This window comes from Lutjanus erythropterus, chromosome 7, assembly GCF_056507025.1.
Source record: "Lutjanus erythropterus isolate fLutEry1 chromosome 7, fLutEry1.hap2, whole genome shotgun sequence".
NCBI lineage: Eukaryota > Metazoa > Chordata > Actinopteri > Lutjaniformes > Lutjanidae > Lutjanus > Lutjanus erythropterus.
The window spans coordinates 27,279,305-27,306,777 of NC_139323.1; the positions used below are offsets into that span (position 1 = coordinate 27,279,305).

At 40.3% G+C, this 27,473-nt stretch overlaps 2 protein-coding genes across 3 annotated transcripts in view; one reads left to right on the plus strand and one right to left on the minus strand.

Moving 5' to 3' along the window:
- obscna (obscurin, cytoskeletal calmodulin and titin-interacting RhoGEF a) overlaps positions 1-19,262 on the plus strand; it is a 49,976-nt gene extending 30,714 nt beyond the window's left edge. The window contains exons 38-77 of the mRNA XM_084723414.1: positions 171-243; positions 352-446; positions 869-981; positions 1,139-1,339; positions 1,517-1,599; positions 1,822-1,995; positions 2,076-2,235; positions 2,366-2,467; positions 2,604-2,768; positions 2,994-3,152; positions 3,337-3,514; positions 3,798-3,911; positions 4,129-4,296; positions 4,860-4,962; positions 5,046-5,175; positions 5,276-5,381; positions 7,300-7,408; positions 7,540-7,646; positions 7,727-7,839; positions 8,228-8,396; positions 8,612-8,699; positions 8,791-8,991; positions 9,084-9,144; positions 9,234-9,311; positions 9,436-9,608; positions 9,740-9,766; positions 9,893-10,045; positions 10,558-10,603; positions 10,732-10,809; positions 10,984-12,700; positions 13,560-13,688; positions 13,799-13,912; positions 14,303-14,470; positions 14,680-14,782; positions 15,216-15,455; positions 16,603-16,826; positions 16,933-16,947; positions 17,179-17,275; positions 18,259-18,408; positions 18,536-19,262. Of these exons, the coding sequence (XP_084579540.1) occupies positions 171-243; positions 352-446; positions 869-981; positions 1,139-1,339; positions 1,517-1,599; positions 1,822-1,995; positions 2,076-2,235; positions 2,366-2,467; positions 2,604-2,768; positions 2,994-3,152; positions 3,337-3,514; positions 3,798-3,911; positions 4,129-4,296; positions 4,860-4,962; positions 5,046-5,175; positions 5,276-5,381; positions 7,300-7,408; positions 7,540-7,646; positions 7,727-7,839; positions 8,228-8,396; positions 8,612-8,699; positions 8,791-8,991; positions 9,084-9,144; positions 9,234-9,311; positions 9,436-9,608; positions 9,740-9,766; positions 9,893-10,045; positions 10,558-10,603; positions 10,732-10,809; positions 10,984-12,700; positions 13,560-13,688; positions 13,799-13,912; positions 14,303-14,470; positions 14,680-14,782; positions 15,216-15,455; positions 16,603-16,826; positions 16,933-16,947; positions 17,179-17,275; positions 18,259-18,408; positions 18,536-18,716 (6,665 nt within the window). The 3' untranslated portion in view covers positions 18,717-19,262. The remainder of the gene's footprint in view (positions 1-170; positions 244-351; positions 447-868; positions 982-1,138; positions 1,340-1,516; positions 1,600-1,821; positions 1,996-2,075; positions 2,236-2,365; positions 2,468-2,603; positions 2,769-2,993; positions 3,153-3,336; positions 3,515-3,797; positions 3,912-4,128; positions 4,297-4,859; positions 4,963-5,045; positions 5,176-5,275; positions 5,382-7,299; positions 7,409-7,539; positions 7,647-7,726; positions 7,840-8,227; positions 8,397-8,611; positions 8,700-8,790; positions 8,992-9,083; positions 9,145-9,233; positions 9,312-9,435; positions 9,609-9,739; positions 9,767-9,892; positions 10,046-10,557; positions 10,604-10,731; positions 10,810-10,983; positions 12,701-13,559; positions 13,689-13,798; positions 13,913-14,302; positions 14,471-14,679; positions 14,783-15,215; positions 15,456-16,602; positions 16,827-16,932; positions 16,948-17,178; positions 17,276-18,258; positions 18,409-18,535) is intronic.
- Position 19,263: 1 nt separating this feature from the next.
- Positions 19,264-27,154, minus strand: guk1b (guanylate kinase 1b). Of its 2 annotated transcripts, XM_084723412.1 has the most exons (9): positions 26,578-27,154; positions 25,345-25,460; positions 24,377-24,418; positions 23,899-24,024; positions 22,593-22,689; positions 20,870-21,008; positions 20,297-20,381; positions 20,131-20,216; positions 19,264-19,979 (listed from the first exon to the last, which is right to left on the minus strand). In XM_084723412.1, exons 2-9 carry the CDS (start codon positions 25,454-25,456, stop codon positions 19,947-19,949), a joined length of 720 nt encoding a protein of 239 aa, XP_084579538.1. In that variant the 5' UTR covers positions 25,457-25,460; positions 26,578-27,154; the 3' UTR covers positions 19,264-19,946. The 2 variants fall into 2 exon arrangements, with proteins under 2 accessions (XP_084579538.1, XP_084579539.1); XM_084723413.1 differs by lacking the exon at positions 23,899-24,024 and having other exon boundaries at positions 26,578-26,778.
- Positions 27,155-27,473: the final 319 nt, after the last annotated feature.

Below are 27,473 nucleotides of genomic sequence, written 5' to 3' on the forward strand. Positions count from 1 at the left end.
GATGAATATTTATGAGTGCTTGTAAGTAATTATGCAATGCTATAAGCACAGTATAATTCATTCTATGTATGTTTATATTGCATTACAGACATGAGTGTCATAGAAAATGTGAAAAATGGATTTTCTTATGTATTTACAGTGTAGTATATATGATTTTCTGCTTTCAACAGTGTCGAGTCCGTCTGACTATGACACAGCTCCAGATATGCTGGAACCTGTTGAGACTGTACCAGCCGTACCAAGGTAAGAGGGCAGAGAGAGGAGTCCTTTTGTTATCTTTTGTTATCTAACTGCTAATATTATATATTGTGCTCATAAAGACACACAAAATATTTATGAATGCTGTTACAGAGAAGTGACAAAAGCAGCGGACAAAGTGGCTCCAAAAGATGATAAAGAAGAGATAACGCCTCCACAACCTCCAAAGAAACTACTGACGGTCAAAGGTCAGCAGTGTTGATTTCTTTTGTTGCTGTTTCATTTCAAGCAGGCAGTACTAAACCAAATAAACAGTCCAAAGAAGGCAAACAAACACAACAGGGTGCAGGCCAAGAACCAAAATCCATAAACCAGTCCAAAAACCAAAGTAAAGATCCAGAAAAAAACACAGGAAAACTGAAAAAAATTGCTGCGCTGCTTGATACAAAGGACAAAGACAAACTGGCAATGAAAGGAGGGAAACACAGACTAAATACACTAAGAACAAATTAATTAATGAGATACAGGTGACACAGAAAACAAGTGGGGGAAAAAGACAAAGACAGGAAATAAAGGCAATAAAGACACATTAGGGAAAACTCAAAATAAAAAAGGAACTAACTAGAGAGAACCCCAAAGCCATAAGATTATCATGTGATCTACTTCGTAGGAGCTCAAGATGGTAGACTGAGGACACCATCTCCTAAACACCACCGTGCTCATACTCCCTTAACTAGTACTGTCTCTGGATCGGAGTCAGAAGGGGAAGAGGACAGACGAGAGGTACTTTTTCATACTTGCACTGCATCTATGGACTCAATTGTGCTCTATAAACGTTAATGTAATTATGATTTGACTTAGTAACCATCTGAAAAGGTAGCTAATATTGCCCTTTTGATTACATAACCCCTAAATCATGTGCTTGCTTTTTTCACCTCAGACATATGAAATGTATGTGGCTCGAGCTGACTGCAGTCCTGACAGTGGAAATAAGGACAGTTTTGTCCTGAAGGAGGGCCAGTTTGTAGAGGTTCTGGATTCTGTTCACCCTGACAAATGGCTGGTGAGGACCAAACCCACCAAGACCAACCCGGCTCGACAGGGATGGGTGTGTCCAGCCTACCTGGAGAAGAAGAGGAAGGTAGGATGTATAAATCCAAATGTCAACTCAGGTACTGAATAAACATGTTGTACTCTGAAACATTTATCACACACTGTAAGTTTGCAATGTTGTCCTGTCAGCAAAGAGCTTAATTTAATCATGTAATGAGAAAAGAAAAGGCTTTTGACTATAAATACGTGATGGTCCTATGAACAGGAGACCTTCCCGCAGTTGAGAGCACCTCAAGAGGATCTTGATGGAATTGGGTCGACAGGAGAGGAGTACAGGAGAGCTCTGAGGTCCGTTATTCTGCTATTATACTACTATAAGGTTACATAAACAGAGAGGAATGAAACTGAGCACTATTAATTTGTATATGGATAATCATGTTTATTGTAAAAATGTATACATGTTTATTGTTAGTTAGCTTTTGTGATTACAGAGGATTTATTTGTTTATATCACAAAAAACAAATACTGCTGCATCACTTCCAGTCTGTATTAAATTTCTTTTGCCTTTAGCCAACTGATCCAAGGCCTAATTGATGGAGAAGAGGAGTTTGTAAAGGAGATGAAGATGTTCGCCTCTCACCAGCTAAATTATTTGGAGTCTAGCCGCCACGTCCCTATCAACATCCTCAACCAGAAAGAAATCATTTTCAGGAATATCAAGGACATTGTGTCCCTTCACGAGAGGTAATACACGCACACACAAGAAATTCTTGGTATAAGCTTGTCTGAATGTGTTAAAAAAATAAAATAATATGTCTTCTTAGGTCCCTCCTTCCCGGTCTGAGAGAGTGTGCCACAGATGATGACATAGCCATGCATCTGATCAAGCTCACTGAGGACTTTGAGAAATATCTTCACTACATGGTGGGACAAGCACAAGCAGAGGCCTGCGTCACTGACAAGGCTGTCCAACAGTATTTCAAAGTATTAACAAAATCTTTTTGTATTTAAATACGAGCATTTAACATAAATATTGTTGAAACCAAGGTCCTGAATAGCAACATTATTACACAGATTAATATTTCTTTATGTGCATAAATATGTTGCTCATTAGGAATTACCAGAGTCTGGTAAGCCTGAGGCTCTTCCCATGGATGTCCTTACCTTCCTCCAGAGACCAGTAGAGAGGATTCAAACCTACCAGGCTTTACTGAAGGTCAGCATATAGTTTTATTTTTAACTAAATATGTGTGAAACCTTAATCATTAATGTCAGTGTGATAGTGGCAATGCCTGAAATATATTAGCGTTTCAGCTGAATGCCTCGGATGTAAGTAGAAATTTTATTGGCAGGAGTTAATCAAGAACAAAGCCAAAAGTGGCCAGAGCTGCTGTCTCTTGGAGGATGCCTTCTCCATGGTGTCCTGTCTACCCTGGAGGTCTGACAACCTGCACCAGGTGTCCCTCATCGAGAACTACCCAGCTCCTCTAACTGCCCTGGGCGAGCCCGTGCGTCAGGTAGCTACAGACAGTTGACAGGATTTTAAATCCAGGTTAATTTTGCTAAGTTTACCAGACCAATTAAATATTCGGTCTTCAATAGTGTGTTAAGACCCAAGTTGCAGCACCAATTCAACTAATAGATAACCCCTTTAAAAAGTTATTTGGAGGGGTTATCAGCCTTATTACTCTGATAAAAAGAAAAAGAAAATATCTGTATTGTCTTCACTGTCCTTCCTTCAGGGAGCCTTCACAGTGTGGGAGGAAACTCCTGAAGTTAAGACGGCCACTAGGGGGCACCAGAGACAAGTGTTTCTGTTCAAGGAGTGTATTGTACTGTGTAAACTGAAAAGAGACACCAGTATGAACGGTGACACCTACACCTTCAAGAACAAAATGAAGGTAAGATCGGTTACCCTACTTTCTCCCTTACTCTACTGCAGCAATACAAAAAAGAAACCACATTTGACCACATGTAGTGACAATTCCTGTACATCAGTGTGTTCTCAAAACTACTACTCTCCAACTCATGACCTCATCTTTCCACTCACTCCTCTTTCTCATTCTCATATTTTGGCCTATCCAGCTGAATGATGTGGAAATAAAGGAGACTTTGGGTGGAGATGAGAAGTCATGGGGGTTGTGGCATGAGCACAGGGGCTCAATGCGGAGATACACTCTGCAGGGCCACTCCTCTCTGGTTAAACTCTCCTGGCTGAAGGACCTGAAGGAGCTACAGCAACGTTCCAGCCTGCCCACCAACAGTAAGTGTTTATTTGGAAGGGGAACTGAATTTTGACACTGAATCAAAACCTTTCTATCTATTTCCAGTCATTATGTGCTGTGCTTTAAATTACAATAGCAGCTAAAGGATGACATTGGCTTCTGATGTTCTGAACCCTCTGTATGCTGCATCTGGTGGACTAAAGTTTTAGCCTCTTGTCATGTTTTGAGTGTCAAAACTTTCTTTTATGAGATTACTTTTATTATTTTTTCATTAAATGCTTGGTGAGTGACTTCTATATCTGTGTTTGTGTCTCTCAACAGGCCCACCAGTGTTTGAGTCACTGTTGTCTGACTGCACAACAAAGATTGGACAGACAATCAAACTGACCTGTAAAGTCACAGGATCACCAAAGCCAACTGTCTGCTGGCTCAAAGGTCAGAAATGAATTATTAAAATATGTATATATTGGATATATTGTACCAGGTTTTATAAGATGTTACAAGAAGCACTTATCGCACATTGTTTTTCACCTTAATTTATCTGACAGTGATTTCCCATAACACCCAGTAACACCATATTTTGCAAACGTGCTCTCTGTGGTTTGTTTACAATGATGGTCTCGCAGTAAAAATCTGATTTTTCACCTCTTAGATGGTCTTCCCTTGGAGGATGATCCTCGTCACATCATCACAGCAGACCGATCAGGCACCTGCAGTCTCATCCTGGACAGCCTCACCACAGAGGACTCTGGACAGTATGCATGCTATGCTAGCAGCTCCATGGGCAGTGCTGGTACTCTGGCTAAGGTGGTGGTGCAGGGTGAGTCTGTTGACACATCTAAATCACTGGAGTGTTGCTGCAGAGACGTGTCTGGGTTTGTAGAAGAACATGCATGTATGTCAAGGGAAAATCTCTCAGACATCTAAAAGGTAACAGAGGACCCCAACTAGACATAGATTTTGTGTCACAAGACAAAAAGTCTTACTCAAAGCTTGTACTTTAAATGTAAAATCTTTATCTGAAAATTAATGAGTAACTATACCTGTTAGATAAATGTAGTGGAGTAAAAAGTGCAGTATTGTCCTCTGATTACTATTTCTAAAGTTTTACCACTGGTAATACCACTGTGATTACAGCTGTTACACTTACTGCTGGTATTCTGGTATTACCTCTACCTACTACTGTGCTAACTGCTATTACATTTACTACTGTGACTCCTTCTATTAGATCTACTATTACTTTATACTACAGTGTTATTGCTAGAACTACTGATACAACTAATAATACAACTACTAATGACTATTACTATAACTGCTAGTATTGGTCTTTTTCTAATTATAGAGGCACAGACTACATGTTAATGTATTTCTTCTTCCCTCTAGCTCCACCCAGATTTGTGTCTCGGCTAGAGAGTGCTTGTCTGATAGAGGGAGAGGATATACAGTTTACCTGTTCTACACTCACTACTCCTTTACCACGAATCAGGTATGACAACACAGAGCAAATGTACCCACAGTAGTTGCTACATGATTATTTTTGTCAAACACATCCGTCTTTGGGTTTGGCAGGTGGTTGAAAGACGGCAGAGAGTTGACTGACCATCAAAAATACTCCATCCTGAATGATGCTCGCAGTGGGATCTTGTGTCTGACGGTCATCAGGGCAACAGAGGCAGATATTGGACAGTATGAGTGTGAGGTATAAAACCATAAAATCAATGTATCAAGATAGTCAGTGTCATTGATATGAAATATCTTTCTTTAAGATACAGTATGTGAAATGTTTTGTTTTGTTTTAGCTTTGTAACGTGTTTGGCTGTGTCAAGTGCAAGGCAGGGCTGTGTCCCGCATATGTGCCGCCAATTGAAATGGAGAACGACCAACCACAGGACTTACCTCCTAAAGGTAGGACAGCCAGACCTGCTGAAGGTAAATATCCTCCACACAGGGTGGAAACCCACGGCAGGGTTTTCACTTTCACTAGTTCAGCTGTGTTTGAGAAGGGATGAAGCACATGCCATTGTCCAGTTTCACTTCAGTTCACCTCACTTCTGATCCCGCCACCCTATTTTTTGCATCACATCATATGACATCTCTCCTCTCTCCAACAAACTACAACAGTGTGCATCAAATTCCACTTTCAACCACTACCATTCATCCATTTTATCAAGGCGATGCCATTCTGAGATTTTACTCACATTTTCCTTTTTTCCATTCCACACACACTCACATCATACATAGTTCCAACTACTATACCAGTTCTCACTAGATCCTCTGGGATTATGGGTTGTAGCCTATGCATGCATGTAAAAACACTGCCATCTGCACAGTGCAGCAAATGTGGATTCATAACTATTAACTGAATTATTTGGTGGTATACATGAGCTAAAAGCACCCAGATGCACACTTTTTCCATTCCTCATTTTTCCATTTCTAATATTGTTGTGTTGCTGAACTTAAAAGGCAGCATGTGTTGACTAATACTTACATTATAAGTGCACACTGTCTGTGTCTCTGCCTGTTCCACACCACTACAATGGCCTTAGCCACATTAAACCCATACCAAAAGATAACCATTAGAGCTGCAATGATTAGTTGATTAATTGATTTATGCCAAACAATTAATTGTGAAAGTAATCTGCAAATTATTGATCAATAATAAAAAATAAATATTAGTTGCAGTCCTAATGACCATCTTTGACCTAATACCTGTACTGCTCTTTGGTCATGAATATGTTTCACAGCTCACTTCATCTGTTCATTTGAATGGTGGTGAAATTCAAACACTTTCACTTTTGTAGATGATTCAAATCTTGAGTTTTTGTTATTCACTCCATGTATTACCTAGTAATAACGATTTCTAACCACCTTGTATTGCCATAACCCAGCAGGATCTAGTGGCTACCATTCAACATAGACACCATACTGCACTTCCCAGCATCCTCCTCACCCATGAAAAGATATATATCATACATTATATTGTATGGAATGTTTTTGTGTTTTTCATCATGTTTTCACTTTCTAAAGAGGGCGTGAGTTGGAAAAGAGTAGATAAATTTACTCAATTAAACCTAAAAGCCAGCTTTAACAGCAGTTATTTGAATAGAAAGTACTATTATTACTGTCTCATATTATGTAGTGATTTTCCAACTATGCTAGTATCTATGAATTTATCATTTTTGTAACCGCAATGTCAGCTATAATACAGTAGAACAGAATTCACTAAAATTCAATAAAGTTATTAGATGTCAGTGAAAATCTTCTGCAAGTTTGATGTACAATACTCTTTATATAGACTGTAAAGTTGTCTGATTTTGATGCCGGTTCACCATGTTTGCCCTCTCATTGTCCATAACCTACACGTTTTTCCATCTTCCCTCTACTTGTTCTAAAGCAGGAGGTTCCTCACATGGACTGTTCCATGTAAGTCATCATTGTCATGATAACAAATAACCACTCAACATTCCCCTTTCTCCTCTCGCCAATGCATGCCCAGCTAACTGTTCACTCCTACGATCACAAGATGGTCATGTGCTGGGCAGGTGTCCCCTTTTACCACCATACAGGAGTGGGCATGTGTGCCCTTGTCCTGTTGTTGGGTTAGTGGGGTTAAACCCTCAAGTACCGAGGTAAGAAATGCATTATTACTGCTCCTGGTATGTAAGGTAATGTACTTTTTCACTTTTCCTTTTCCACTGATTCAATATAGTATATACAGTGCAATTGAGGCAACGTGTTCACTTCTCAAAATATATAAAAATATAGATTTAATTTAAGTGTCTGACCCATTAATTCCTGCTAAATGGCATTTTGGTTTTCACAGATGCAGACTCAGAGGGCTGGTCCACTGCTTTTGTGAAGAAATGGTTACAGACTGATTTCAGCCCCACCTCTATTGCAAAGATGCTCTTCGCTCCTGAACAACCTGAACAGTAAGTCCACTGCTGTATCAAGCTTCCTTTCCAGACTTTGAAGTAAATCGAGTGTGATTTTAAGAAAAAGCCCTGCACTGATCAGTAATATTTAATAATTACTTTGTCTTTTTATCTGTCTTTGTCTCCAGAGCTGAATGTGGACCTGTGGGTCAGGTGCCGCAGCAGCCTGTGTGTTACCTCGAGGATGAAGAGGAGGAGATCTACATTTCAGAGTCAATGCAGGAAATTACAGATGGTATTCTTGACTCTTAAACATAAGAGTGTGATTACAATCAAATGTTTTGTGAATACTAACTGATCTCATCTCTTGTTCAGCTCCTCCCTCCGTCCAGGTACCTGCTGAGGACCTGTGTGTAGAACCCGGCCAGTCAGCTACATTTACTGCCATCATCACAGGAAGACCTACCCCTAAGATTCAGTGGTACAAGGTGGGAGCACTGTAGATTAGTAGTGCAAGAAATCTCTGGTTGGGTTGTGAAATTTTAGAAAAAATATCATATTCCTACCATACAAGTTTCCTTTGTAGTATATACTCTGTTTATTCACCTATATTTTATCAGGAAAACATATCAATATGAATACAATAAATGTTATAGAAAAACATCTCTTTGTAATATCATGTCTTTTTGTTTTCTCTCTCTAGTATATGTTTTTTTCTGATTAAGTACTAAATAGTTTTCAGCTCAACTGTCTCCTCTAAAAATGAATAAAACATAAAAGACCTCTAAAGTTAAACACAAGGCAAAAGTTTGACCAGAATTTGTAGACCTGGTAGTTTGACCAATTACAACTTAACTCTTTCTTCTGTGATTGGAGGATGGAGAGGAGCTGGCAGCCAATGAGAATGTGGAGATTGCACAGCATGGTGCCCGCTGCTCAGTGACCATTGTGTGCCCCGAGGGTGAGGACAGTGGCATATACACCTGCTTCGCCTACAATGACTCTGGACATGCCTCATGCCAGGCTGAGCTGACAGTGGAGGAAGGTGAGGCAGTGGCAGTGCTGCTATGCCTCATTATTTTAGTTCTGTAGATATTGATTAATTAATCAAATCTGAGTGCAAGTAAATTTTACAAAGGGCTATTGGTCAGTGTAACTGAGATGAAAAGCAAAAAATATATTGTTGTCAGGGATATATTGTAAATTATGTTGGTCCAAGTGGTGGACCTGTTTTATTCACAGTTTTTGTTTCCTCTCCAGGTCCACTGGAGCGTCAGGAGAGAGAGGTGGAGCTGGGGAAGAGAAGGAAGTTATTCTCTGTCTATGACGTCCACGAGGAAATCGGAAGGTGAACTTGCACTTTTTTAATGAATTAGTCCACCCTGCCCATGAGCCCCGCCAAGATTCAATGTGATCAACATCATCTCTCTGTGTTTCAGGGGAACCTTTGGGGTAGTGAAGCGTGTCGTCCACAGAAGGACAGCTGAAGTGTTTGCTGCCAAGTTTCTGCCTCTGCGGAGCAGCACTCGGACTAGGGCCTTCCAGGAGAGGGACCTGCTGTCCCGTCTGGCTCACCCCAGAGTGGCCTGTCTGCTGGACTTCTTCTGCACCAGACGCACTCTGGTGCTGATCACAGAAATGTATCCTCCCCATTAAATATAACAAGAAGAGTCCTCACAGTGAGATTATTTTGATTTGTATTTGGTTAGGAGCTCTTTAACACCATTTTCAGATGCTGTTCTCATGGACTTCTGGACCATTTGTTACTGAAAGGATCAGTCTCAGAGAGAGAGGTACAAACTTAGAATCATTCTCTTAAAATGCTATTTTCTTGCTAATATAATGTGTGACTCTTGACTTGATATTGTGCATTTTATTTCAGATTCAGTCATATATCCAGCAAATCCTTGAGGGAGTTGGTCACATTCACAGCATGAATATTTTGCACCTGGACATTAAAGTAAGATTTTCAGTCCAATCATGATGATATGAATATGTCATCATATATAATATTGTATTCTTGACTGTGTCATTATTTTGTTAACTCCTCCTTTTAACTCCTTATTTATTTCCACTCCCTTCAGCCTGATAATATCCTGATGGTGTATCCGCCCAGGGATGAAATCAAGATCTGTGACTTTGGCTTCTGCCAAGAAATAGACACATCCAGACACCAGTACAGTATGATCGGTACACCAGAGTTTGTTGCCCCTGAGATTGTTCACCTTGAACCAGTCACTGTGGCCACTGACATTTGGTAAGTTTAACTACTAATCTGACTAACGGAGATTGGCTTCAGATAGTATTTGCAAAGACAAACCGTATGCAGTTTTAAGTTACTGTAAAATTAGATAGCATTACATTAACATGTTTTATTCTCTCTGTCAGGTCTGTAGGTGTTATAGCCTATATATGGTATGTATAACTACGTTTCATAATATCCTCAAAATTTCCTATATACAGTAAGTCATATACACAAAATCCGTGTATATGACTTGTGAGTTTCTGTTCACTTTTTACACTCTTTGTTTATCTTGACAGTCTAGTGTGCCGATGCCCGTTTGTGGGTGAGACGGACCGAGCCACACTGCTGAGGGTGGGGGAGGGGACCCTGAACTGGGATGCCCCTGATGTCACGTACAGGAGCCCTGAGGCCCAGAACTTTCTCCGCATGCTGCTTCAGCCAGATCCAGAGTAGGAAACCTCCTCTTTTACACTGCCACATCTGTCCAGTCACGCATGAATTTGCAATGACAGCAAGGATATTTTCTAAACTTTTTTTTCAAAATTCCTACCTCGTGGACATTAGTGACATTTTGACTGCAATGCACCAGGCTCACAAAAGAAAACTTTAAAAATAAGCAATGCTTATCAAATTTGAATCAAGATTCTGTTACTGCATTGCATATTTCTCGCTTCAAATGTTTTCAGAAACACATTTTAGTGTACTGTTTAGCTGTAATTTGACAGCTGTCTGTTGGTCTGTGCCCTGTGGATCAATCAATCAAAAGTGAACCGAGAAAATCCAGACTATATCTAGTCTGTTAATTAGTCTGGTGATGCCAGGCAACAAAAGTCCCATTTTGTGTGAGAAATTAGTCATTCCACAAATCAAACATAACCCAACACCCAACAATGCAAATGAGAGCAAAATATATATTGACATTAAAGCTGCATTTATTTGAACCCAGTTTTCTTCTACCTAGGAAGCGACCATCTGCCTTTGAGTGCTTGAGCCATGAATGGTTCCAGGTGAGAGGAAGTATAACACAGCAAATGTTTTAATCAGGCTTAACTGTATTAAAAAAAGCTGTGAGTTAGGCACCAATCTGAATGCACATCAACAACACAAATTTTGTAACTAAATATCTTGTGTTCAGGATGAACATGCAGGAGAAGACACCAATGAAATCAATACAAGGAATTTGAAAGTCTTCATCTCAAAAAGGAAATGGCAGGTAAGTCACCTCTCTTGCACCGTGTCATTCAATGTACTACAACCTCTGTGGAAAAAGGAACTAACTGGTTTCTTGTAATGTTGATAAACTTGAAGTTTAATATGATTACATGAATTTCCTTAGAGAAAACTCACTGTTTGTCTTCACCAGTATCTTTTCCATCTATCTTTCTAGCGTTCCTTGACATGTATTGGGTCAGTTCTGACGCTGAGGCCCGTCCCTGAGCTGCTGGACGCTCCTCTCAGAGACACTGCGGTGACGGTGCCCCGCGAGCCCCAGGAACACAGCAGCACCTCTCTGAGCAGCGGCTCCTCGTCTGAGTATGATGAAGCCGACTCTTGGGACTTTTTCCAGCACTGCAGCCAGACTGAGGAGGAGGAAGAAACCGAGGAGGACTATGATCCCTTAATGGAAAGAGCACAGATCCCCGAGCCTTTTGCCAAACTCCATCTAGATGCAGAGGAGGAAGAGGAAGTGACGTTAGGGGAGGAAGAGGATGGTGAGCCTGTAGGAAGGAGGAGTGTGCTAGAGAGGAGTGTAAGCAGGCAGTCGGTCGCATCTTCGGATGTGTCATGCAAACAGACACCTCAGACGGAGCGTAGATTCAGCAAGGACAGCAGTCCATCTCTCTACCTGTCTGATGGGGATGAGGGTTCAGGCAGTGATGGAGGTCGTATCCCTCGTGGCAGCGTCATCCGAAGCACTTTCTACAACACGTCCCATCAACTTTCACCCATGTCCGCCAGGCACATGACATTACGGGACAAATTCCAGGCCAAAAAACAGGAGAGAGGCCGCAAACCACTCCGGAGAAGTTTTTCAGGGCGTCTCAATGAGCCTCTTATTGAATACGTTGAGGATGAGACAGAGACCAATCGCGGCCAAAGACGAGCGTCTATCCAGCCTACAATGCAGAAGTCCTGTTCGTTTGACAGCGGTGTTGGCCTCGCCCACACCAATGTACCCCCTCACAGGAGGAGCAGGTCTCTTGATGAGTCCTCTCGTCGATCTCCCAGCCCATCCAAACACACAAAGGCAAGTGAAGAAGAAGGTTCTCAGAGTCTGAAGGAAGATTTCACAGATGATGAGGTGGCGGGGAGGAACTTTCTGGCAATCCCAGGCCCTCGAAGACCCGCAAGAAGAAGAGGCTCTGTTGCTCCAGTGCAAGGGACCCGTGTGCCAGGTGGATCATCTGTTCCCTTGAGCTTTGTTGCTGGAGACAGAAAGAGCCCCAGGCAGGAGCAGGAGCAGGCTGAGGCCGACACCTTTGCAGGCTCTCAGGGGTCTCTGGCTGAGTCGTCTGTTTCTTCAAGTAGACTCGGCTCCTGTGAGGAGCTGAGTCAGGCCCACCTCAGAGGGAGATACAGATCAGGAGAGAGTGAAGGGTATGATGATCAGGGCGAGCCTCTTATTTCACCATCCCCATGCTCATTCCAAGAAGTCAAACCTAGAAGCTTGTTTCCCCAGGCACCGCCACGGAACCGTACCCGCTCTAACCCCAACTTATCTAGCAGAAGTCAGCCGGGAACCCCGCTAACAGCGAGCCCCAGTCCCAGCCTTACTTCTCTTCAGGCTCCAGAGAGGCCTCCCCGGGCCAGGGACAAGAAGGAGAGCTATGGTCTCCAGAGGCACGCATCCGCTCCAGCCCTCGAAGCCCGGCCACCTTCTGGAAAGTCGCCCAAGCTGGGACTGCTGAAGATCTTCCGGAGGCAGTCCTGGACCGGCCACTCATACTCCCACCTTGAGGACACAGAGTTAGGACCCACGCTGGGAGAGATCATGAAGCCAGATACTCCCACCATGTCTCTGAGGAAGAAGATGAGAGCTTCAGCCTCCAGCCTGACCAAACTGTTTACCAGGTCTTCTAGTAAGGAGGACGTGAGCAAAGGAGGTGAGCTACTGACAATTTTATATTATGATTTAACAGAGAATAAAGGGGATAATTTGGATTTTTAGAAGAGGGATTGTATGAGGTACTTAACTGTTGTTAGTGTGTAACCTACAGTAAATGGAAGCAGACACACTCCCAGTTTGAAGTAGCAGCAGGAGTACTTTTGCAGGAAGTGATGCAGTGTACAGCTGTAGGGTCAGCAGCAAAATGTATTTTAACCGGCAAAAAAAATCAATATCTCTGTAAGTGTTTGCTATATTTAGAATGATTCCACGATTTTACTTTGCCGTCAGACAGCTTTTTCTATCTGACGGCATATTGCTTCATCCAAACACACCAAACTTTGTGTGACTTCATTGTTTTAAAAGGTGACCTTGGCTTCACCAAAGTCACAAAATAAGACAAACTAGTTAACTGATTGGGGCAGTGGTAGACCAGCAACTCCTGTCTTCTGCGAGGTTAAATTACTGATTTGTAGGAGGAGGCTGTCTGAGTAAGAGAGAGCGCTATTTGGCGTATATAACAAGACTTTCCCATTGGAAATCGCCTGACAGCAAGATAAATATTCTAAATAGAGTGTACATTTAAACTGACATTGTTTTTAGTGAGCCTTTTTTAGATGACTAAAATACTATATACTAATACTATAATGTTTTGCTGCTGACCCTGTCCACAGCAGTACATTGCTTAGCTTCCTACACGGGTACTGCTGCTTCTTCTGCCAATCTACTGTAGGCAGTACACTGACAATGGATACATTTCTCATACAATCCCACTTGAAAAATACACTATCCCTTTAAGGAAAAAGCTAAATATGTATTTCTACATCATTTTATCCAATCTGTTTTTTCATTTCTAGGGCCAATAGTAAAAGGATCAGCTCCCATCCCACCTGAAAGGCAGCACAGCACTGGTCTTGAAAGTCCAAAAAAGAGAACATCCAAACTCTTGCCCTCTTTTAAAATACCCGCATTCAAAAAGACTAAAGGTAGTGAATAAGATACGTTGTGTGGGTTGTGTCTTTCTAGTTTGAAATCCTGCTGTCATGATTTTGAGTTGTTTATCTTTGTTCTGCTCCATAATTTCTGGATCTTCCAGTCCGTCCGGCCAAGGCTGAGGTGCTCCAGCTACAGGGAGGTGGAGTCCTGCTGGTTTGGAGACCAGTCCAGTCTAGTGACCCTGTCACATACTGTGTGCAGTACTGTACAGATGGTGGGTTCACACACGTGATACAGAAGCACAGAAATTGACTTGGTCGTTTGTTGAAAGGAAGCCAAATTGACCAAATTAATTTGGGTTTTAAAAGTTTGCAATACTGACATATAAAATGTAATCTTATCTGTGTATTGCATAAATGGTCAAAGTGTTTCATGATAAAAATGAAATTCATATTGGAATTTAATACAGAGTGACTGTTTTGGTTTTCAGCATTAGACCAGTGTACTTGTAACACACAGTGATGAATACTGTTCTTATTCTGACACAGTATACTGTATTTCAAGAGTAATAACTAATATCACTGTTGTGTGAATCTACTGCAAGAGCATTAAAATGTGCCGCATGTATAGATTTCACAGTAAAACATGCTGTGTGCCTCCTCAGGTGGGGAATGGACAGTTCTGTCAGAGGAGGTGACAGATAGCTGTTACGTGGTGAAGGATTTACCCAGAGGAGCTTCTTATGTGTTCAGGGTGGGCTGCATCACCAAGACAGGAGCTGGACCTTTCAGTGATGCTTCAGCACCTGTTGTTATGTCTACTCATCCTGAAGGCAAGAAGAATACTCTCAAACATGATGCTGCATGTGTATTTTTCACATTATTACAGTTTTTTATCTCAGACCAGGGTTTTTAAATGTAGCAGGAATTTGCCTCACTGGTTTGGTGCTTTGATGTGCAGATTTATAGCAATCATATACACATCTATGGCTTCTACACAGAGAGTGATAGTGTTTTCACCTGTATTAACTCTGTTACACAGAGAGCCACATTCCTCTCATCCAGACTGAGACTCTGGGGTCAAAGGTCATTGCGTCAGAAGGACAGACACAGAAGAATTTCAATTTCCTCTCTGAGATCAACAGGTGGGGTTTTTAAGGAGAAGCTACAGTTTTCAAATAAAATTATTTGTAACTTATGTTTTATTAATAATGACAATGTTGTAAAAATTCTTCGTCTAAATAGTGAGAGTTGCTAGTTCTCTAAGGAATTACCAAGACGGTGTGATGAATCAAATCTCTTTATTTCATGCAGCATGGAGAGAAGACTCAAGCACAGTGTTCTCTGAAGGTCTTTTACAGTGTCTTGCCTGATATACAAAGTGTGTATTTAAGTATTTCCCAACATATTTTAAGTCTTTTAAGAATCAGGAAAATACTTAGATCCCCTTATTCAGTGTCAGTGTTTATTAGGAAAAGAATAGTGTAATCTCACTCGTACCACTTTCTCTTAGACACCAGTTTGGCTTACAGTACAACCTCTCTGTACCTCTTTATCTTTTGTTTCCTTCGCTCGTAGGGGTCGTTTCAGCGTTATAACCCTGTGCCGTGACGTTGAAACAAGCCAAGTCTTCGCTGCCAAGATCACCCCTTACCAGGCAGAGCAGAGACAGTTGGTGCTGAGGGAATACCAGCTGCTGAAGAGGCTTCATCATCACCACCTGATGCAGCTGCATGCTGCCTACATCACCCCGTGCTACATGGTGTTAGTGGAGGAGCTCTGTCCCGGCAAGGAGCTGCTCTACAGTCTGGCAGCAAGGTAAAGGGTCAGACTGATTTTGTATGGATTTATACACAGTACTATTTATACTTATTTTAAGTATTCTTTTCTAAAATTAAAATGTTTATCCCGTCTTCAAAATCACTGTTTTGTGCATGTCTCCTTTTTTCACCATGCTTCCAGTGTGAGTATGTGGGTGGGTCTGTCCGTCAAAAACTTTGTTCTAGACCGTCATACCATAAAATTTGCTCTATATATTAATAGACTTGCTAGGTTTGTTCTAGTGCCAATATTAGATTGAAATTACTGAGCAAAAGCAAGCAAGAAAAACTTATATCGCATGTTATATAGCACATTTCATCCCAGGTGGACACACAGTGTGCTGCACAGAGAGTGAGTTATGACAGTTGCAGCCATAAGAACAGAAGCATAAAAATACTGGAGTTAAAACCATTTGGGATGCAAAATAAAATAAATTAATAATTAATACCAGCCGCTGACCAAATATTACCACAAATATTCAATCAACGAATATTTCATCAAGGGACTTTGTCCATTACAGTGGAAAGCCTTCATATTTTCAACTCCTTATTCTGTCCTAAGGGGCCTTTAGTAGATATAATCCAGGCAGAACTGATCACTATCTAATTCCAAAATAACATGCTCTAGTTGGTCTAAGAAGGCAGTGAAAAAAAATAAACAAGGAACAGATTTTCCTGTAAGAAATGCTCCTCTAATTAGGGCCAGCAGGCCAGTTTAGATATCTCTCAAACTGCTGTTACAGAGGATGATTTACTGTAATCTAATTTGAGACGTTAACAATTAATGATTAATTGATTAATTGCCCTTGAAATTTAAACTCTAAAAATTTTGTTAACCCATAATCTGTTTTTTGTGTACCATTACTCCGGAGCTGACAGCTTTTCAGACGGACGAGTCGCCGTTTAGAGCGAGACCCTTACTGTTTTCTTATTCTTTCCATTTTAATTGTTTGTGCTTCATTAATTAATGTTTTATATTACTAATGTTAATAAATGCTAATAAAAAAACAAATATTATCTATATCATGTTTCATACCTATGTCAAAGACATTATTTTTATGCAATCTGTAGTCATTTTGTGTGAATTCCTCACATTCTGTTGTTGAGATCAACAAACCCATCTTTCTGCATGTTTGCCCTCTCAGAGATCTGTACGCGGAGACTCATGTGGCAGAGCTGCTGGTTCAGATCCTGAGTGCAGTCGACTACCTCCACAGCCGCCGGGTCATCCACCTGGACCTGAAGTCTGACAACATGCTGGTGGATGATGGTAACCACCTGAAGATAGTCGACTTGGGCTCGGCTCAGTCCTTCACGCCCGGTCAGCCTCTCAGCATCGAGCACATCCATGGCGTGTCAGAGAGCAAAGGTAGTAATGTATCCTGGTTTAATTTCAAAAGGCAAACTAAAAGATTGTGATGCTTGAATTGTTGTAGATCCTTCTAATGTACTAAACCTTTGACTGCCTTCAACAGACTGCCGCAGCAAAGGTACACATTCTTTAACGGAGGACGGATTGATGGATGGAAATAACTCAGCCTAACTTCATCCACCTCAGCTGATCCTAGCTACCATAGCCTAACAACCCCAAGTCCACTTTCTTGTCATTTTTAAAGCAATTTTTTCCTAATTTAGAAAATAAAGCATGTGAGTGAATGTGGCCTTGCGAGTAACAGCACCACTCTTTAAGAACAATGTTCTGTGTCTGTCTGTTTTGTCAGTTTATATTGTGCTTCCTAAAGCTCCGGAAATCCTGGAAGGTCAAGGTGTCGGACCTGAGACTGATGTCTGGGCTATTGGAGTTCTGTCCTTCATCATGTAAGTATAGAAATACAGGTGGAGTGGATGCACGTAGTTGTTTGTTTCAGTATTCGAGTATTCAGCTGTGTTCTTATTACTTTACAAAAATGATTTGTTTGTAATTTAATAAATGTGGCTCCCATTTTTGCAAACAATAGCAGAACAAAGTCTAATATTTCTCTAACAGATAGCAGGTATCACTGATTGACAAATGAAAAATTCTAATGGTTGAATCATCCAAGTTTTTTCTTTAGATATTAATATTTTTTGTCTGATCATGAAATGTTAACAGTGCTACTGACTCAATCTTCTATAGTTCTGGCGTGCTGGATTATGAACTAATTTAGTAATGCAATGTTGTTGTTTTTATCTTTATTTGGAATCACACAATCACAGCAGTTTATGCAGAGTGATCCAACTTTCCAGCATTTTACTGTATACTGTAGTTATAGATCACAAATACATAGACAAATCTACACAAAAGAAGGGCAAATATACATTTTCCACTTCTTTTCTCAAATTTATTTTCCTGAAGCCTCATGGAAATGGTGATTTATTCCATTATAAAGACTCCATGAATGATAACATGCTAGTCCTTCCATATAATTGCTTTTGTAGCAGCTACACTCAGAGCTTAACCCCAATTAAAAGTAATTTTTGTTCCAAATATAGACACTCATTCTGTTTAAATCTTGCACCAAAAAGTATGTACTTTTGGACAAGCTCAAAACAGGTGGTAGTGATTTGCTTTTTGGGCAATGCAATTCCTTCAGCAGGTGTAATAGCCTGAATGATGAGACTTCTAACCAGGTGTGATAAAACATTTTCTGAGACTCTCACAGCCAAGCCTTCTCCATTAGGTTGAACTTAATATCTTCCACTAAAATTCACAATATTTTGACCAGAATCTTTGTTCTCTTTTGAATTTTTGTTTTATATAGGTTGTGCTGTTTGAATTTTTGTATAATGTATGTGTCTTTTTTTCCCCCTTTCTTCACCAGGCTGAGCGCTGACAGCCCGTTCCATGCAGAGCTCGGCTGGGAGCAAGACAGAAACATCAAGAAAGGGAAGATCCAGTTTGGACGCTGTTACCCTGGCCTGTCAGAGGGAGCCTTAAACTTTATGAAGAGCAGCCTGAACAACAAATCCTGGTGAGTGTCTCTCTAAAAATGTAGTCCAGATATACAGAACATACATGCTTGTGTTCTAGTTTTCATTCTTCTTATATAAACCATGACAAAGATTAGTGAATTAAAAACATAAATGTGAATATTCCAGGGGGAGACCTACTGCAGCCGAGTGCCTCCAGAACCCCTGGCTGCGTGCCCATCGCGCCCCATACAAAGGCCGACACTCCAAAGTGTGTTTCTCCACAGACAAGCTTAAAGATTACCTCAAGCAGAAGGAGGAGAAACGAGACCAGGTCCGCACCAAACTGCAGGGGCCCTTCTTCCAGTAAGACAACACTGTTAAGGTTTCATTCGTCAGCCTCATAACCAGCACATTTTCATTTCACCTGAATGTTTCCTGTGTGGCTCCTTTCTGGCTTGCTGGAGCCAGGTCAGATTGCTAGAATCATGTGTCATGTGATTTTGAAAATGTGATGCGTCTTAATGAGTTTTTAAAAGTGTTTTAAAGCGTATTTATCCATTAGCTTGTATATGTGAGTGTGCTGCATTTTTTTTTGTGCTTTGGTTAATATGGAAACATATCAGGGATACAGTTTAGTCTAAACAATGAGTGCATACGAATGTGTGAGTTGTCAAAGAAACGTGTTTGACCTTAAAATGAAAAATGTTTTCTGGGCTTTTCTTCTTCACGCCTGAAGCAGATATTTTTCTGAGTGACATATTTTATTTAGAAATGTACACATTTTGTCTGTTACAATGTATAAATGGGAAATTGATTAGATTTATAGGTTTTACCGGATGCTTCTAAGGTTCATAATTCTTAAAGTTTATCATCTAGTGAATGACAGATTCATTAAATGGCACAAAAGTGGTCAGTCGTTGTCCTCACATTCTTTATTCAGTCTCATTTGTGTACAAAGACAAACATAAAGTACATTCAGTTTTAAATGTAACACATGCAGTGCTTTAATCTTTGTTCATGTAATATTTAAATAACATGCAGCATGTGAGTAATTATTTCAGTAACATGATATGAGTCATAAATATAAATCACAAACATTTTCAACAATACATTTAGCTATGAGTGAATTTATTTCTAATATTCAACAAAACAAATAAATCACATTGCGACTACTTTCTGAACTATTACTACTGTCTGAAGTATTTTGTAGGGTGTGTTGTAGGTATTGACTGTTGGTAGTGATGTGTACTCCACAGTTGTGGGCAGGCTAGTGCCAAACTTTGGGTTATATAGATATGCACAAATGTAGCACAGAATTTGGCAGCTGCACCTATAGTTTTTCTTTTACATGGCAGCTGAGCCAGCTGGTAGAATTGTATGGGTTAAGATTGTCATACCTAGATATCAACCACTGATTTGACTAAATCTAACACAGACCCCTGTTCTCTGCGTCGAGAACAATAAATCCCTCTTTTCCGTCTGAGCATGAAGAATGAAACCTCTGACCAGAGGGTAAAAGAAAAAGAAACTTTTGTGGGTTTGTGTGAGTCACAAGTGTTGGTTCTTCTGTTCAGCAGCAGAACAGACTGTTTCCCTCTTATGATTTGGCTTCCTGAACTTTTTGGATTTCCTGTATCAAGAGAGATGAGGGACACTTTTACAATTTGTGCATTAAACTAATGATCTTGTCCAGAGGATTGACGCATCAGCTGGCAGATAACGGTGGCGAAGCTTTGTTAACGAAATCAGAGCAAAGATACTATGGATATGGTTTTACTCACTTCATTGAGGATGTCTTTCAGCTCCTCGTAGGCCTTCTCTAAGTCATCATTGATGATAACCACATCAAACACTCCAGGCTCCTTACCTAGAAAAAAGAACGCAATCAGCTGCAGTGTTTGTCTTTAATTCTGCATCGTGTCCAAGTAGAAGTGCAGTGAAACTTACTGAGCTCCATGTCGATGCGTGCTGCCTCCAGGCGTTTCTGTAAACTCTCCTCTGTTTCCGTCTGCCTGTCCCTCAGACGTTTTTCCTGAGAAAGACAACGAAACGTGACGGTGAACGATCGACATCACAATATCCAACCAAGGGCTGAAAGCGACTGTAGATAAAAACATTAGATTTCAGTGTGTCAAATGATTTTTTAACACCTTACAACGCCAGAGAGGAAAAGTTAAGTTAAGCAATGTACTGCTGTGGACAGGCTCAGCAGCAAAACATGGTGGTTTCCTATCAGAAAGGGCTGTCTGACAGCAAGGTAAAGCAGTGAAAATTTACTAATTCTAACATACAGTTACACTGATGTCAATTTTTTCAGATGGACCTTTAAAAGTGGGTAAAATATGTTGCTGATCCTGTCCACAGCAGTATGTGGCTTAGCTTCCCTGCTGATACTCCTGTCTGCTTCTCTGCTTCTGAGGGCATGACAACCGCCATCGACTGTAGGTAATACACTGACCATCAGTAAGAACCTCATATAACCGCATTAATTCAAACTATCACTTTAAGTTGGACATTTACCAGGATTTCCATGGAGGGGGGCTGGATGGAGATGTAGATGGGGTTCAGATCAGTCTCTTTAATCCTCTTCACCCCCTGGATGTCCACGTCTAAGATGCAGATTAGGTTCTTGGCCTGCACGTCTTGAATGGCAGCTTTACTAGAGAATTGAAGCGTTGTTACATTATAAAACTACATAAAACAAGAGGCTTTTTAAGCAACCAGGACCACACATATGAACGTGGACAGACTGGATCATGTCCAACCAGGTATTGACAGTGTAATCGTGTCGTTTTGTGCTTTTCACACGTAGTGACTAAGGTAAGAGGATCGCTGCATTGATCCAAGCTGCTCAGACCCGTACTGCAGTGAGTGTGTGTTATCTTCAGAATAAGAGGAAGAGATTAAAGTTGACACACGAGGTGCTCAGCTGCAGCGTTGCTCTTTTTGACGTAATGGGGTTAAAGCTCCATCTGTGACCAGACTATTATATATCCTCTTAATCCCTGTAAGCCTGAGGGTATTCTCTTATATAAGGCAAGCAAGAGTATTAATTTCTATTGAATTAAGTTTAACCAGCATCAGTGAGAATGATACTTTATGTATTACAGTATTTTCGATCATATTAACTAGCAAACACCGAAACTGTGCAGATGTAGTTCCTTTTCAGAAATCAACAGCCTGCTAAAGCATTGCCTCTTAAATGATTATTGAAACTTGGAGAGAGGAAGAACAATTATATAAATAGATAACATGTTTTTTTAAAAAAGGTAGAGATGTCAGAGGTTATGCATCTAAATGACATTTACAAAATGCAGAAGAGTATTAGAGCCAGGCATAAAAGTGAGGAGGATCATTTATATTTTACATTTGTGTATAAAGTGCAGAGTTTCTAAGAGGACACGGTTGGGAAAAATGAATAATTACATAAATAGATAAACGGTTGAAAAGATATAAGTGGAAAAAAATCCCTGCCTTGAAAAGGTTGTATAAAAAAGAATTAAGAAAAAGCTAATGATAAAGACACAAATGTTAGTTTGCTAATGTAAGCTAGTTAATTTGCCCACTAACATGAAGCACTAATGTTAAACTGGTAAAAGTAAAGTTAACAAAGCTGTAACATTAACGTATGGAAGAACTTCACATTCATTACTTCTTCTTTTTGGGTTTTGACACAGAAGTGGAAGTGTGTTTTTCCACTCAGAATATATCTTGGAAGAGAAAGCAAATGTTTTGCAAGGGAATGCGAGGTTTTACAAGAGAATACAAAGTTTTGCAAGCACACAAAGTTTTGTGTAATAACGGGTTTTGCGAGGGAACGCAAGGTTTTGCGACTTAAGTTTTGTGAGGGAATGCCAAGTTTTGCGACTTAAGTTTTGCGAGGGAATGCCAAGTTTTGTGAGGGAACAAAGATTTACGGGAGAATCCAAAAGTTTTGTGAGAAAAAGTTTATTTGGGGAACACAAAAGTATTTTTTTCACTTATTTAGTTTTTTGCTCCCCCATGTCTACCTAAAGGTCTCTGTAATAAAGTAAAAATGTCACAAAATGAAGTTGAACTTTCAGTATTTTTCCCAGACACAAGAAAAATAAAATAAAGGATGAAGGTATTTTTTTGCCTTTCGAGAATAAAATCAACATTTATTTATTCTTATGCTTGGCTCTGATGCTCCATATCTAAGGTCGCTCTTGATTATGTGTTGGAAAATAATGTGGCATTCATGTAGAGAGATGCAAATATTTACCTTGTTCCATACATGTTACCGGAGAACTCTGCATTTTCAATGAAGTCCCCATTATCAATGCCCTCCTGCATGGCCTCTCTCGTTGTGAAGTGGTAGTCTGCAAGATGCAACGTGCATAATGAATCTAGCTCTGCTGTGGAGACTTGAAGAATGAATGGAGATGACCAAAGAGAGGTGATGGAGAATGAAGTGAAGGCTTGTGCTGATCAAGCAGTGAACATCACACAAAATAAAAGAAACACAGGCACCAAGGCTAACATTGTGTGCAGCTGGAGGTGCGTGTTTAAGTGTTGATGTTCTCCTCTGAACTAAATATGAGACTGTGTGTTGAAAGTGCAAACAAACAAAACAAGTACGCAGCCATTCTCCAAGGGAAAAGCATGCAAAGATTAAAAATTTGTTTCTCGTCACTTTCTAAACATGCCATTAGTGTAACTGTTCCAGAGCACATTATATTGTCCATACCAGCTCCACACAGGCCTAAATCTTCACAACATCAAAACCTCTGGGGATCTAAAACGGCAGAGTTTTAGAGACAAACACGTCACTACTTCCTACCGCTAATGGGCACTGCGATAGCACACAATCATTAGCATGACAACATGAAGGAGTCTGCTGAAGACTGAAGACTGAAGTAACAATCTGGAGGGAAACGCCAGATAGAATGAGAATTGGCTGCGCTGTAAACAAATGGATAATAACCCTGAAAACAAGGCAGAATTACTTTTAAACAGCAGTCAGGAAAACAGTAGTACATAGGATATTTTTATGCAAAATAAAGATCTAATTTTGGCCCAAAGTGAGTGATTGATTGAAGTGAGCGAGTGATGGGACATATTTTGGATTAATAAAAGTCTGGGCCACGTACAAAACAACGACTGTGTGTATTTTCCTGGAGTCTAACACATTACGGAGTCGTGACAACAGTGTTTGAAAAGCTTGGATGGATCGTTTATATCCCAAAATCTCTTTACTGTGATGCTAATGGTTGGTTCATCAATGATCTATCAGCCACACGGGGAAATGGGACCGTTTTTTTGGACATAAAAATGTCACGGGACTGGAAATGGGAATCACTACTGAGGCATAACAGGGGGCTATTTTCAAAAGCTTTTTACTCCAAAGTGTCAACTGTCTGGTCCCGATTCTGTACATAGTTTTCTTTTTCTCTTTTTTTTGGTTTGTATTATTACCATGAATCCATTCCTATGAATCCAATAAGAGCGTGCCAGGATGATGAAAGTAACCCCCATCCCTCTGCCCTAAAAAAAAAAAAAACTGTGATAAGGAATCACACTAAGGTCACCTTTATCTGTGGTTTCTGAATCGTTTGGACACGAAAATGAGGTTGACAATTCTAAGTCTTCAGAGGAAAAGACGTCTGCTACGGGCAGTAAAGTAGCCCCCAGAAGCATGGGGAGTTTGTTCAGCCCTATGGAGAAAGCAAAACAGGCACAGAAAGAGGTTTATCCCTTTTTATATCAAGGGAGCTACAGGGGGACAAAACCATTTGTACAGTTCACTTGGGAGTAAGAAGTGTCGTGGGCGTTATTTTAGACTGAGTGAGTGGGGAAGGCTACAGAAACAAAAAGCAAGGTGTAAAATATACTTTTTTTTTTTTTATCACAGTTATACAAATTCAAATCCAAGTCCAGGGCTCCTGCATGGTGAACCACAGAGCATGATGGTCCTACTACAGTGTGAGGGTGCTACAAACATCAATGACCCACTTTTAACACTTGTGTTGATACTAAAAACACTGCTTTGAGCCAGAAGTACTGTACCTTTGCCATCTTCCTCTCCCGGTCGTGGGTTTCTTGTTGTGTCTGTGAAAAGTGGATTTCATCATTAAAACCCAGAGATAAGGTAAAAAAAAAAAAAAAAAAAACATCAGTAATGTTGCTTTTGAGAGTTATTAAAGGGATAGTGTGTATTTTTTGAAGTGGGGTTGTATGAGGTACTTATCCATAGTCACTGTGTTACCTACAGTAGATGTGGTTGCTGACGCCTATGCTGCTGTTAAACTGTCAAGTCTTGATTTGTAAAGATCAACAGATCATTGGTTTTATGACCTGACAGCAGCCATTTACATTTTCGAATGTAAGTGGCACGTGGTAAAAAAGAATTAAACTATTAAATTATTTTGACAGTCTTTAAGTAATTCTTCATGCAACATGGCAGAAAGTGTTGTTTTCGGCCTCTCAAATGTGGAGATTTGCTGTCTCCATTTAACATCATATTAAGCAGAATATATTTTGACTCCTTGGACCTTGACAAATTGGGATGGACATTTCACTATTTTCTGGCTTTGGAGGGAGCTATATTTGTCTTATAAAACTGCAGTTTCCTGATGCATAAAGGCTTTCTGATGACAAAGCAGTAAAAATATTCTAAACATAGTGTACACTTAATTTGATATTGATTTTTTAGGTGGCTGAAATATGTTTTGCTGCTTCCTTCACTGGTATTCCTGCTGCTTCTCCAAACTGGGGACATGCCGACCAACATCTATACGCTGACTGTGTGCAAATACCTCGACCCGACTTCAAAAAAATCCAAACTATCCCTTTGACGTGAACCTCAGTCTCAGCATTAAAAGATTTCCTGATATATAGAATCACAGAATCTATTGGCTGGTGCAGAATTAAACCCATCAAGCTGAGACAGGGTGACTCCAGCGTGTCCTACTTCCTCCTCGGACAGGATGTTTTTTTGTGATTGAAGCCAATAACCAGTTGGCACACCAACGTACGTGACACACTGAATCCGAAGACGCCCTCGTGGTCCTTCATCAGCCTCTTCATCAGAGTGCTCTTCCCTGCTCCAGAGGGGCCACTTAGCACTACAGGCCTCGGTCCTGACATGGTTCTGAGACAGAAAGACAGACAGACAGACAGACAGACAGACAGGGACAGAGTGAGCTTCAGTTTGTGCCAAAAGCAGATTAAAGTCGGATCTTTTGTGCCAGTGAATCTAGCGATAAATAGGATGTTTGACATCTTGGTGTGAGTTATTTTATTGGTTTTGACTGATTGATTTTTGACTTTTTAAATTAAAATAATTTGCATGAAGTATTTTAAACTCTTCCTCTGCTGATACATTACTACTGCAGTACTGGTAAAGCTCACCAGCTATCCTATTAAGTGGTATAATGTGAAGTAAGTCTAATCCTTTGACCTGAGCTCCTCTTAGCCACTACACTGTCAGGAAGAAACGTCCCAACACACACATTGACGTTTAAAATCAGACCTTTGCTCTTGTGTTATTGTAGTTTTTAATCTCTGCTAATAATTAACTGACACTCAGGAAATTCTCCTTCCTATTTCCTTAATTAAAATATTGAAACACGTCCATGTCCTAATTGCTGACTCGTTAGACAGCCGGAGGCCCGGAGGTTAATGTTAAGAACGCCTGTTAATGAAGTCATGGCAGGTCAGTCAGCAGGATTAATTGGATCTGGGCCAGGCGGCACAAAGGTTCCAGGACAGGTGACCCATTTACCTGCCGCCTGTGCAAAAAGAGAGGATGATGTTTCAGGGACACTTTTGAATCAATTCATTAAGAGTAATTACTTAACAATACAGTCAAAAAAACATGCAACTTCTCTCTTCAACATCTTGCTGTTACAACTTATTGTTTGGCTTCACCTGCAGTTTTTGATGAAAAAGAACAATACAATCCCAAACTATTAATTTATGCCTCCTTTTCTCAAATTTCTGGAGCTTTTAATGCTCATTAAAACAGTTATTAATAGATTAAAAACTATATATAACCATGTCAGCCTATTCACTGAGCAGAAAAGAAATACTTTACAAACATGTTATGAATATGCAGTAGTGCAGGCTGTGGTGCAGTGCAATACAATTAAAATGGACCTTTCCTTTAGTTTTAGTTGAGGTTTGCACCTGAACTCACATTTATCACATCAGTACTTGACACAAATTTGATAATTAAATTTAAAAAAAAGTCAAAAGTTCGACCTTACCTTCTCTCACACCGTCTGTGTCGCAGAGACGCTCAGCAGATGATTCTTCAGGCTTCTTAATGGACTCTCACAATGAGTGTGTGTATGTGTGCATGTGTGTGTGTTTGTTAGACTGATTCACTGAAGCAGCTCAGTGTCAGTCTGAATTACCACCACCTCCCTTCAGCTCACTGACCAATCACGTGTGTGCATGCTGGCTTCATTTTATCCACAGTGTTTACGCAGGTCACAAGACCTTTAGACAAATGGGCAAAGTCACTGTATACTGTGACGTAGCAGAGGCTTTGAATTTGTTTCAGCTGACACTTGTTGCTTAAGCACCAGGATTTTGGCTTTGAAAGGAAAAGGTGGTTTAAGGTTGAGGAGGTAAATATAAATATGACCAGTATTTCCTTGTATTATTGTAAAAACAATAATTAACAAAAAGTTTCACTTTCACTTTCTCTTTGAGCATTGCTCTTTTTCATAAAGTTACAAACATTCATACCTGCCTGGTACAAATACGGTTGCATCCTACTGAGTTGGGTACCCACAGACACCAGGGGTATCCTTTATCACATCTCAGAGGGGCTTTATTCTATCACCCCAATTTTTAATGACTTTGTTCTCTAATGAATTATTACCTTTACTTTCTGTTTCTGCTTTAATGAGTGCTTTTTTTTTTTTTTTTTTTTTTTAAAAACACCAATCTGTTGGGGTCCTGGGGGACCCCATCAAAAGCACCCAATTCTGCTCATGCAGTTTTAATACATGAAGGTATTTATGGAGTTTACTTTTGCCCCGGGTCCAAATTTAAAGATAGATTCTGCAACATCAACGGTCAAAGAATCAGAGAAGCAAACCGTTATTTTCTGATTGTTTCAAAGCAGTAACATTGTGAAGAACAAAAACACGGC

Bases quoted from the DNA above. Each gene is read 5' to 3' on its own strand.
- guk1b (XM_084723412.1), bottom strand. From the start codon at position 25,456: ATGTCAGGACCGAGGCCTGTAGTGCTAAGTGGCCCCTCTGGAGCAGGG. The intron at 22,690-23,898 runs GTGACCTTAGTG...TGCATCTTGCAG, and splicing joins TTCAGAAACCACAGATAAAG to ACTACCACTTCACAACGAGA. The intron at 21,009-22,592 runs GTAAATATTTGC...TCAATTCTCTAG, and splicing joins GGTAACATGTATGGAACAAG to TAAAGCTGCCATTCAAGACG.